Genomic DNA, 12,489 nt, shown 5'->3' with positions numbered 1-12,489 from the left:
TTAGCATTAACCTCTAAATACAATGGTACCTAAGCTGTCCTAGGCTGTAGAAACCTAGGGAAAATTTTCAGTACCAAGGTACAGAATAAAATTTAAAAGGCAGCGAAGAAGAATAACTAAAACAAATTATTTATAGGCTTGTGAACAATGTTAAGCAATTAGTGGGTCTACCAACACTTAAGCTACTTAACTTGATATTCTTTCTCTCAAAAAAGATCTTAATTCTCTTTTATTGCAATAATGCCCATATTATGGCATGAAAATATGAATGCACTGAAAAGCCAGAAGAAATACTCCAACAGTTTGCTATGAAAATCAAAAACATATACAATCACACACACACACACACACACACACACACACACACACACACACACACAGAGCTACAAAGGGCTACACGTTTCTTTTAGTTTATCTAATGTTCTCTGTGCAGCAGCCTCTCCTCTCTCATATGTCACTACCTTGTCTATATTAAAGCTACGGCTAATGTCTATTTTCTTTGCAACTTGGTTATGGTCGATAACATTTAACCTCTGCAACGGATGGGAAAAAGTACATTCGTGCTTACCTGATACTTTTAAATGTGTAATTTTTATTTTTTATTTTTTATTTTTTAAAAAATTTTTTTTTTCAACATTTATTTATTTTTGGGACAGAGAGAGACAGAGCATGAACGGGGGAGGGGCAGAGAGAGGGAGACACAGAATCGGAAGCAGGCTCCAGGCTCTGAGCCATCAGCCCAGAGCCTGACGCGGGGCTCAAACTCACGGACCGTGAGATCGTAACCTGGCTGAAGTCGGACGCTTAACCGACTGCGCCACCCAGGCGCCCCTAAATGTGTAATTTTTAAACGAATTTGCTTTCCATTGCAAGTATTCCTCACCTGTTTGAACATCAATAACCATCTGATGGCCCCCTCTCATTCCTGGTCGGTTATCTTCTCCATCACCTGAAGAAGAAACAATATTTTATTTTAAAAGAATAACACAGAATAACTGTAAATCTAGACTAACTTCGTAAGTCTGTAACGAGTAGTGTAAAGAATACATTTACTCATTCAATATTAAGAACCAGTAAAAAGACTCAAAAGAAGAGTGTAACTGTGTTTACAGTAATTACCTTGCTCCTTTTCCTGCTTTCTTTCAGGCTATTAATGCAACAGGAAACTATTTTCAATGTATTTATGACCAGTGCCATAAATCAGCAAGAACAGAGGATATTCCACAAAAGCATAAGACAATAAACTCTAAAGTACTGGAGTGACACAGTAAAGGTGGAAAGCAGTTACAGGTCTCTGTACCAGGCATACCTAACTTAGTATAATGAACTTCAAAGTTCATACAGCTAGCTACTGAAAACCAAGATGTTATCAAGTTTCATATTAATTTATATTACCGCATAGTTTACCAAATATTTTGAGTACTGACTGAGAAGTGTTAAGATTTACTTCCTTTTGATTCCTATTTCCATCATAGAGCTTAATGGGAAGTCTGAAATATAATCAAGGAAACTTTAAAACTTCTGTAGAACTACTGTTCAACTTGTGTCAAATCTTACTTTATACCAAATCTTGTATTAATGAAGATATAACTTCATTTCAGTGGTTCAGTAGGGTTGTAGGATTCTAATGTCTTACTTAATGTAAACCAAAAAACCTAAGATTTTCTTTATACCTCTCCTAATAATTGAAATACATTACTTTGGTTAATAATTTTCCCTGTATCAGCTTTCTCCTATGTAAAACAGGGACCATCCAAGATTTTACTAATTTCACAGGGGTACCATGAAAAAGACTGAAATGTCAGTTCTCATATGCAGAAAGAAAATGAGATGTGAAACAGAAACATTCCATTACTACTATGTTCAAGGACCATTCCTTTAGAAGTTCTCTGTAAACCTTCTCCTTTCCAATAGTTAAGATTTTGCAGCTCATTATATTGAAGTTTGATCTTTTCTTCCTTCTTCCCCCCCAATCAGGATTGCCATTTTCAAGAATAGACTAAAACACTAACATTTGCATTTTATATATTTAATCCATTAGTTTTCCAATACACAACTAAAATCTGTCTGCTACATGTTTCTCTGATGAAAATTACCTCAAAAATGACTGATAAAGGAGAAACGACGTCTGAATAATAGAAATTATGGAGGTTCATAAGCAATTTCTCCCAGTATATTAATGTTTAACACCATCAGGGGAGAGCTTTCTCACAATTAAAGAAAAGGGTTTAGCAATTTATGAAGTCTGTAGGAAAAAGTTAAATATCCATAGAACTGTCTTTCCTTAATGCAAGTAACTGCACTAACCAATTGCTACACTTTCCACTATGTTAACCATCTGGCAAAGCAGGGAGTCAAGAACAAGAAGTGACAAATATTTCCCCCTGTAGGACAAAATGGATTAATGAAAAGTACGTCCTGGATCAGATTTTGATAAAGTTTTGATAAATACCCTCTAGGGTCAACAGCTCAAAGACGGAAGCAAGTCCAAGGGTTTAAGGCTCCAAAGTCACTGTGATGCTCAACATAAGTGCCTATGAAGAGTTAACTGTACTAGTGTTTATTTTCATTAGGGTTACTACACTAGTTTTCATTAATATACGCTTAAAATGTTCCATGGATTTAGACTGGTAGGCCCCATTCCTACTTTTCTCATAAGCCCTGTTAGCTTCAGCGAGCAATTCTGCAGAATCGAAGGTTTATCAGGAACATGTCTAGCATTACAATACATATGCCCATAATTTTACAGTACCTCTATAAAGGCAGTTTATGAGGGTATTCTGTGTGAAAACCGCTCAGCCTTCTGTTGTAGTAGTGAAACAAAAAGATTCAAGAGAAAAATATAATAAACTAACTCATCTAGTTAAGGTACCTAGGTCTTGTTTTAAACACCTGCTTTTCCTTAGCAAAGCACTGGATAACTTGAGAAGAGTGAAGCTGAGACATGACAGCAAGACTCACAATCTAGAAAACAGGGCTTACCCTTGGTGCTTTTGGGAATGATTTGACTCCATCGTGGCTTATATTCTTGTTGACTGATATACTGATTGAATAAACCATCTGCAAATATCAAAGAACGAGAGAGAATTTTACATTAACCGGCTTACGCTTTTTATTGTAGTGAAAAAAAAAAAGCCTTCATTAAGGGAAATTACGAATACACTAAGAATAGCACACTTCCATAAAATGTGTCACTTCACTTCTCACGTTATCTCAAACATAAATAGTACAGTACTAGTTGACACAACCATGTAAACAAACTCCTTTAGTGGCAGCTCATACTCAATTTACTGCTTTCCCTGTTTTGGTCGCTACTAAGAAAAGACTACAGAAGAAACTTTGCACCGCAACAACTCTGGTCCAGGCCCTTATAGCTTCAGGAAAAACAAAGTGAAAATTCATATTTAAAGTGAAAATTCCATTTTTACATCATTTTCTTTGAGTACAAAACTACAGAGATAAAAGTACCAGTAATGGTAGGGTTACATATTTACCAAATACTTATGAAGTGTTAAAATTCATTCTGTCTTAGGTAAGACAGACTAAATATGATTTAATTCTAAAATCAACTTTATAGGGGCACCTGGGTGGCTCAGTCAGTTAAGTGTCCGACTTCGGCTCAGGTCATGATCTTGCAATTCGTGGGTTCGAGCCCCGTGTCGGGCTCTGTGCTGACAGCTCAGAGCCTGGGGCCTGCTTTGGATCTGTGTCTCCCCCTCTCTCTGCCCTCCCCCCCATCACTCTGTCTCTCTCTCTCTAAAAAATAAACAAACATTAAAAAAAATTAAAACACCTTATGAACGAGGCATTATCATCTCCATTTTTACACATAGGGAGATGTGTGTTTACAGAAATGAATGAACCTCACTAAAATCATGCAGCATTTAGTGGTGGACAGAGATTTATGTTTCACTGTTTTATTTCTGAATTTATTATTTCATCGATAAATTCTTAATCTACTTCTTAAGGGTTGTTACACTAGTTGCCATAGTAATTATGAAGACTGAACTACACACATATATATCCATTTCATCCCAAATAATTATCAAAACCTAATCCCATGCCCATCAACAAAGATTAGTTTAGGAATGGTGTGGAACTCAATTCTGGCTAATGTGTCCAATGTTCCCTTTGCTTCTAAACAGACATACCAAAAAGAAAAATCTACTTCTATTCCTCTGGAAACTTTCCTATCTGTACGCAATATACATAACTGCTACAGCCAATCTGTAGAGGCAGGAGAACGAAGTCAATTCTCTAATGATGACAATGCAGAGAGAGAAAAAGAAACTGCATCACTGAATTGACTAACAATGGAATCTACCTCTGGACTTCTTATTATGTCATATAATAACATTTTCTTACCTTTTTAAAAATATGTTTGTTTACTTATTTTTGAGAGAGAGAGAGAGAGCACGAGCAAGAGCTAGAGTGTGCACAAGCTGGGGAGGGGCAGAGAGAGAGAAAAAAAAAACAGAGAATCCCAAGCAGGCTCTGCACTGTCAGCCCAGAGCCCAATATGGGGCTTGAACCCAGAGACCGTAAGATTATGACCTGAGCTGAAATCAAGAGTTGCTTAACTGACTGAGCCATCCAGGCATCCCTACATTTTCTTCAACAAGAGTTTTCTTTTACATGAATCCAAATAGATTCTAAAGACAACTTTATTGTAAATTCTATCATTTGACTCTGAAAAAAGGTTTTCCCTTTTACTTTATTTGGTCCCTGAACGTAAATTTGTAAGTAAAACTGTCTGTTCTCCATGACTGTGTAATACACAGAAATCTCCCTAATTTCTTTCTTTTCTGGGTAATTATGAAGATCAATTATAACCATACCCTTTAGCTTTCAAGTCTTTTCAGATGACTTTAACTGAAAGCTTCCATCTTGGGATATATACTCCTCTAGCTGTTCTTTTTCTTTGCCTTTAGGTCTTCAACAAAATTCTCGCAAAAAGAAAGTTCTAATATTCATCTTCCCTTTTTTAAAATAGCACTCACACATTAGCATTTATATTTTAATTGTCAAAGGGGAACAAGGGGTGCCTGGGTAGCTCAGTCGGTTAAGTTTCTGACTCTTGATCTCAGCTTAGGTCTTGATCTCAAAGTCGTGAGTTCAAGCCCCACAATAGGCTTAGAAAAAAAAAAAAAGTATGAGGAACAAGTTGATTCATGACTTATTTTAGTGAGTGTTTCTATCATAATCCACCCCCTGCATGCTTTTCTTTTCTTTTTTAAGTTTTTTTTTAATGTTCATATATTTCTGAGAGACAGAGACAGAGTGTGAGCGGGGGAGGAGCAGAGAGACAGGGAGACACAGAATCGCAAGCAGGCTCCAGGCTCTGAGCTGTCAGCACAGAGCCCAATGTGGCGCTGGAACCCACCAACTGTGAGATCATGACCTGAGCTGAAGTCGATGTTAAATGGACTGAGCCATCCAGGTGTCCCTCCCCTGTGGGCTTTCCTGATAATTCTTGCCCATCCAACCTACTCTGACCAATACTCTTCTCCCATTACAAGACTGGAAATCTTTTTGCAGATAAAATGTTGTGGGGCTCTGTTAGTAATGGTAAGTTGTGAGACACATAAAAGTTACATAATCCTTTTTCCAAAACCTGAAACAGAAGATAAAATTATTTGATAAAGATTTAAAAATATACATTAATTTTAAAATATATATTAATTCTACATAATGGCTAACTGAAGAGAAATGAAAAAAGTAAAAGATGGGAATATACAGAGATGAGTAGAAAACTAAGAAAGACAAACTGCAGACATGAAAAACACAAAGCAAAAATAGAGAAAATTAGAGAAATCATAAATTTCACATTTTTAACAGTAATCAACTGCCATATTACCTACATCTCTCATACTAATTATAATTAGTTATACAACTTTGATAAGTAAGTTCCTTATCTCTAAAGCTGGTGTTTAAGAGTTAAGATAGGGCCAGTGGGGCACATGGGTGGCTCAGTCGATTAAGTGTCTTACTTCGGCTCAGGTCATGATCTCGTGGTTCACGGGTTCGAACCTCCCATCAGGCTCTGTGCTGACAGCTCAGAGTCTGGAGCTGACTTTGGATTCTGTGTCTCCCTTTCTATCTGTTCCTCCCCTGCTCATGCTGTCTGTCTCTCTGTCTCTCTGTCTCTCTCTCTCTCTCAAAAAGCTGGATAGAGCCAGTGGTTCCTTCCAAATTCTGGCACACTAAGATTACACCACTGTTACAACCAATATATTTACTGAACTACATGTGTCAGGTGATTCCACCTTATGTTCGTCTTAGAAAAGTCTCCATCTCCTCTTTCTCCTTAAGCCTTGCAGCACTATTCTGAAAGAGAACTCAAATCCACTGGGGAAAATTCTTCTGAGAGCTGCTAAGGCAGTGATCACATCAACAGTTCCAATCCAATGGATGACCCCATCCCTGATCTTTAAAGTCCTTCTGCACATTGCAAGTAAAATTAAGCTCTCTAATTGTTTCTTCAGCCAATCCTTTCACCCCAACTCTTACTAACCTAAAAAGCACACAAATACTCATCAAGATCTTCATGTTGGTTTTTTTTTTTTTCTATCAAATACAACTGACCTAAGAAAATACTGTCAGTCATTTTCAAAGTAAAAAGAACAAACCCCCCAACATTATATAATTTCTGTAAAATAATTTGTAAATATACACAGACACACAGATGGAAAAAAAAACAACAGTGCCATACACTGAAAAGGTGTGATTTTCTTTGGTTTCCAGGTTTAGGATGATTTTTTATTTGGGTATTTTTATTTGTACTTTACTGTTTCCCCAATTGTTTTGCATCGAGTACTACAATTACCAGAAGAAAAGCCACAAAGCAACTAAATATATGGAATTATTTCTAAACCTCAGAAGAACTTTGTAACATATTGTTATAATATGTTACATATTGTAACAAAAACCATTTTCATAGCCTTTGTTACTCCTGAAATGTCTATTCTTCACAACTCACTAGACACATCCACATTTCATCAGTGCTTTTATACACTGATGTTAGCTTGTTTTTAACAAGGACAAAGAGCCAAATACACCCAAAGTATTTACAATCAGGCTTGCAGAGGATATTACTTGCAAAATTTAAAATATTAAGTACTCCATGGGTTGTCTGGGTGGCTCCATCAATTAAGAGTCTGACTCTTGGTTCAGGTCATGATCTCATGGTTCTTGAGTTTGAGTCCTGCTTCGGGCTGCATGCTGAGACTGCGGAGCCTGTTTGGGATTCTCTCTTTCCCTCTCTGCCTTTTCCCCACTCATGCACACTCTCTCTCTCTGAAAATAAATAATAAACTTAAACAAAATTAATCTTCTCATGAATAATGATAGTTAACAGCATAGCATCAGATATACTCAGTATATAATAAACGCTTAGGGGGCACCTGGGTGTCTCAGTTGGTTAACTGTCCGACTTTGGCTCGGGTCACAATCTCACAGTTTGTGAGTTCGAGCCCCAAGTTGGGGTCTGTGCTGACAGCTGAGCCTGGAGCCTGCTTTGGATTCTGTGCCTCCTTCTCTCTCTCTGAGCCTCCCCTCCCCCCCACCCCATCTTAAAAATAAATAAACATTAAAAAAAAATTTAAAGAAAAAAATAAAAGCTTAGAATAGAAAAAAAGGCAGGGGACAGGCAGAGTTCCCTAGCCACACGGTTGACATTTTTTCTCTGAGTCATCTTAATGTTACTAAGTATCTTACATTAAAACAAAATGCTCATAAAACTCCTACTTTGAATAAAGCATTTTCTTAGCATATAATGGCACCCTAACAAGTCACAGCATTTTACCCAGAGTAGTCAAGCAAACATTTGAAAAAAAAAAATTATTTGGGGAACTTTTAAATTTGTCTCCATCTCTCCCTAATGAATTCGTTTTGTGTTCACTATTCTAAAAGACAACAATTCTCTTTGATGTCTCCTACTCTTCTGTGGAGACTATTATGAAACCTAAAGAAAATTATTCAGATATAACATTATCAAATCTAGAAATAGCTTTTCAAAAAAGATCTTACCAAAGAAAAAGGAACTGACTTTTGCTGAGTACCAACTGTGAGCAAGACACCACAAAGGTTAAACTAATTTACTCCTTAAAATAAACCTATGGAATGATGATTATTAATTATTGCAAAGATTAAAAAGTCAAAGTTCAGAAAAGTTAAATAACATGCCCAAGGACTCTAAAAAATATATACATACCTTTATATATATATATATACACACACACACACACCTATATATATACCTTTATATATATACCTATATATACCTTTATATATGTGTGTGTGTGTGTGTGTGTGTGTGTGTATATATATATATATATATATATATATATATATATATATATAACAGACTAACAGACATAGGACAGATCAGTTTGTTTTTAATTACATCTAAGATGAAACACTGTAACAGACATGGCAAAATTTACCTATTCAGTAACACATGGAAAAAAAAGCAAGACTTTGGAAAATAAAACTTGTCATACCAAATCATTCTACTACATATTAAACAAATCCAATATTAAAAGAATAAAACTAAAAGAGTTGAAAAAATTATTTTTGATTTAAAGGAAACAATGTAATCTCCCTATAAAAACCTATGGGCTGCTGTGGCTAAAGTTTACTTGTTATGTTTCATTTCTTCCCTGGAATGCTGGTTTGTCCCTACTCTGGATTACTTACTTACCCAAAGCATTCCTGTCAGGTGGAAATGGTTCCTTATAAGCAATGGCTTGTTTGAGAATCTAGCTATTCTACCAAAAAACAAAACACTTCTTCTTTTGGAGAAATCATGGCTTAACATAAGACAAAGGTAGAAATCTATGAATTCCAGCCCTCTCATATTCCTTTCTACACTCCACCTACCCAACTCTATTATTAGTTTATTGACCTTCTTACATGTTACAGTATTAAATCATCTAACCACTCCATATCAAAAATTCTATAACAATTTTTAAAAAGCTTGCATTGTACAGAGGAACATGATAAACGAAGGATGACTCTCGTTTAATCTATTCTAATATGCATTACTGCCGCTTGCCAGGTAATCTGGGTTACTAATAAATAGTCCAGATTGGATCTGGAGTATGTTACATGGAGTGGCTACTTTCAGCGGAATAACATGCTTTAAGAATCTTCTTTTATGTCTTCAAAAAGAAAAGTAATAATGGAAATGTTTATTAAGGCTTTGGTAAATACTAAAATTGCTTTAAATCCATGAGAGATATACTAAAGAAACTTTACTTTTTTAATAGAAAAAGTGAAATGTCTAGAAATCGAACAAGCTTGAAATCCCTTGAAACGATCAATAAAAATGCTGCAAAGACTAAAGCAGGGTAAAGATTTTTTCAAAATACGTTGATTTCGGTACCTTAAATTAAAATTACCTATACCTCTTTTAATTTAAAAGAATTCCCTTTTAAGATCTGAAAATAAATAAAAAATTGACACCTCTCCACCCTAAACAGTTTCAGCATGTTCCCTATATTTCTAATTCTTGAAAGATCTTGCCTTTTGTTTCAGTATTCCTACTTGTAGGTATTTTATATGACTCAGCAAAAACTTAGACTATTAAAACAAATTAAAAGCTGAGGCATTTAAACATTCTTGTGAACTATCTAAGTTTAAAAATTACTTCTATGTTTTAAGAGGAAGCCAGGCAGTTGCTAATATTTCTATTTCTGACAAACATCAAAAGCAGGAAATCAGAAGGGTCTGATAAAAAGTAAAACTATCCAAAAGAAATGAAAATATCGCTTAGGAGAAAGCATGCTATTACCTAGTTGCTAACAATTTTCTAACTATTTAAAGTCTCCAGGTCCAATACCACCTCATTTTTTTCACCTATGATTAAGACTATAATAAACACATTTCATACAGTCCTAACTAGGCACAAGATGTTCTTGTCTCTAGTAGTGAATATCCTCTCAAAAAGTACATGATAAAAAAATGCAACTTAGGAAGTTTTTACCAAAAGAAAAAAAAAAATTCAAACCTCATCAAACATTAAAAAAAGAGAGAGAGAGCATGGATTATAGTACTGTAGCCTAAACCCAAACTTTTATCAGACTGATTTCTCATCAAAACAGAGATGACAGGGGCGCCTGGGTGGCTCAGTTGGTTGAGCCTCTGACTTCGGCTCAGGTCATGATCTCACAGTCTGTGGGTTCGAGTCCCGCATCGGGCTCTGTGCTGACACCTCAGAGCCTGGAGCCTGCTCCCGATCCTGTGTCTCCCTCTCTCTCTGCTCCTCCCCGACTCTCACTTTGTGTCACTCTGTCTCTCAAAAATAAATAAATGTAAAAAAATAAAAAAAAAAAAAGAGATGCCATTCAAAAGAAATACAAAATCACTTATAGGCAGTAACTTGTAGAACATAAAGTCCTTTTTGATAATTCAAGAATAATAATGGCTGCATAAAGCAGATTTTTTAAAAAATATATGCTTTTCAGCAGTTTGTTAGAATTCTGCAAAGAGACATAATTATGGTAGTTTATACTACAATAATAATAACTACTGGGGAAACTGAAGCAGTAAACATTTACTAGGACAGGAAAGCATAGTAAAGTACGGATCCAAATCTTAGCTCTGCCACTTACCACCTGCACTATCTTAGGCAAACTGCTTTTTTTAGATGGGGATAACAACAACGCTTACCCTAGAAGGTAGGTGTGATAACTACATAAATTAATTCATAAATAGGGTTTAAAAAGGTAAATGGCACATTGCAAAGCCTTCAAATACATGTTAGTTATGACAGTGACAATGATGTGATATTTGGAACTATACTTAGCAGAAAACTAACCAGCTTTGATGCACAAAATGAGAAATATGGCACAAAAGCAAATAGGAGTGGAGAAGGGGGAGCAATTGATGTGTGGGAATAATAAAAAAGTGATCTTGGAAGAGCTGGCCTTGAAGAATTAGTTGGAAGTGAATAGTGATGGAAAGGAGTAATCAGGGCAGGGAACAAACAGGCATGAATGAACAGGAATTACAGAAAGAAGCAACATTTTGGATAGCAATCAGGGGGGAAAAAAAGAGATTTTATATGATGAGTACTGCTGAGAAGAAACAGTATCTGAAAGGAAAAGAAGTATCATAAGGAAAAATCTTGCTATCCTGGAACACAGCCATATCTCCTGACCCACAGGAACTTCCCTAAAATAGTTAGGAAAAACTCACCTCATTTAAAGATTAGTACTACTCAAGAATAATCAACTCAAGTTTCATACAAAGATATAAAAAGGAAAAGGAAGAAAGAAACTTTTTAAAGTGGCAAATGAATCTGATTCAACAGGAAGATGTAGATAAAAACAACCAAATACCTCTCTATGGATGTAAAAAAGTTAAGCAACAACCCTCTCTATAAAACATTAAGAGATGTAAACAGTTGAAAAAGACACAGTAAAACAATAAAAGGAAATAAAACATGAATTGTCAGAGTTGAAGGTAAAGAGGAAGAAAAAAAAAATCACATAAATGAAGGCCAAAGTGCAAGGAGAGAAAACCCCACTTATAGAAAGGAGATCAAGAATTTAGAGAAATTTGAAAACTTCAAAGTAAATGTGCATTTAAAAAGGATAAATGAGAAAATGAAAGAAATGAATGACAAAGGCAACATATATTTGACTAAAAGAAAACCAAAATACCCAATAGTTAACAGGGCTGCCACACTGGCGTTGCCCTTTTAACGTAACTACAAAAAATAGTCTAGGCACCTGGGTGGCTCAGTCGGTTGAGGGTCCGACTTCAGCTCAGGTCTGATTTCATGGTGTCTGAGTTCAAGCCCTGCACTGGGCTCTGTGCTGACAGCTCAGAGCCTGAAGCCTGCTTCAGATTCTGTGTCTCCCTCTGTCTCTCTGCCCCTCCCCCGCCCACGCTCACTCTCTCTCTCTCTCTCTCAAAAATAAACATTAAAAAAATTAAAAAGAATAAAATAAAATCATCTAAAACAAAAATAAAATATTTAAACAGCCATAAGGAAAAAGAGTACATTCCAAGGAGCAACAGTTGAGAATTACAGTACACTCTCGACAGGAAAAATGGAAGCTAGTTAACTGTGGACTGATATCCAAAATGTATTTGAAGAAAATAACCCTCAGGGTGCGTGGGTGTCTCAGTAGGTTTAGTGTCCAACTCTCTCTCAAAATAAATAAATAAATAAAAATTTAAAAATATTAAAATTATAAAAGAAAAAATACTGTCAACCTAGAATTCCATATTCAGCAAAAATATCCTTTAAGAAAAGAAACAAAATTTTCAAGCAAAGAAAAACCGAGAGAGTTCACCTACATTAGAAGAAATTCCAAAGGATATGCTTAAGGCAGAAGAAACTGATCCTAGATAGAAGATCAGAGATGCAAACATCAACAAAGAACAAAAAAATTAGTAAATATTTAGGAAAACTTAATGAACACTGGCTGAAAATTGAGTTTTATAGAGTCTTTTAATATGGTATCAAAATAATGGACA

At 35.6% G+C, this 12,489-nt stretch overlaps 1 protein-coding gene across 2 annotated transcripts in view; it reads right to left on the bottom strand.

Annotated features, from left to right (window-relative positions):
• The window catches only part of MKLN1 (muskelin 1), a 382,687-nt gene that overhangs the window by 92,103 nt on the left and 278,095 nt on the right, over nucleotides 1-12,489 (bottom strand). For both annotated transcript variants that reach the window (XM_043590475.1, XM_043590474.1), the window contains 2 exons: nucleotides 2,983-3,060; nucleotides 884-949 (listed from right to left, as the gene is read on the bottom strand). In XM_043590475.1, the coding sequence (XP_043446410.1) occupies nucleotides 884-949; nucleotides 2,983-3,060 (144 nt within the window). The remainder of the gene's footprint in view (nucleotides 1-883; nucleotides 950-2,982; nucleotides 3,061-12,489) is intronic.

Source organism: Prionailurus bengalensis, chromosome A2 (genome assembly GCF_016509475.1).
Source record: "Prionailurus bengalensis isolate Pbe53 chromosome A2, Fcat_Pben_1.1_paternal_pri, whole genome shotgun sequence".
Taxonomy (NCBI): Eukaryota; Metazoa; Chordata; class Mammalia; order Carnivora; family Felidae; genus Prionailurus; species Prionailurus bengalensis.
This window is presented reverse-complemented; position numbering and strand designations above follow the sequence as displayed.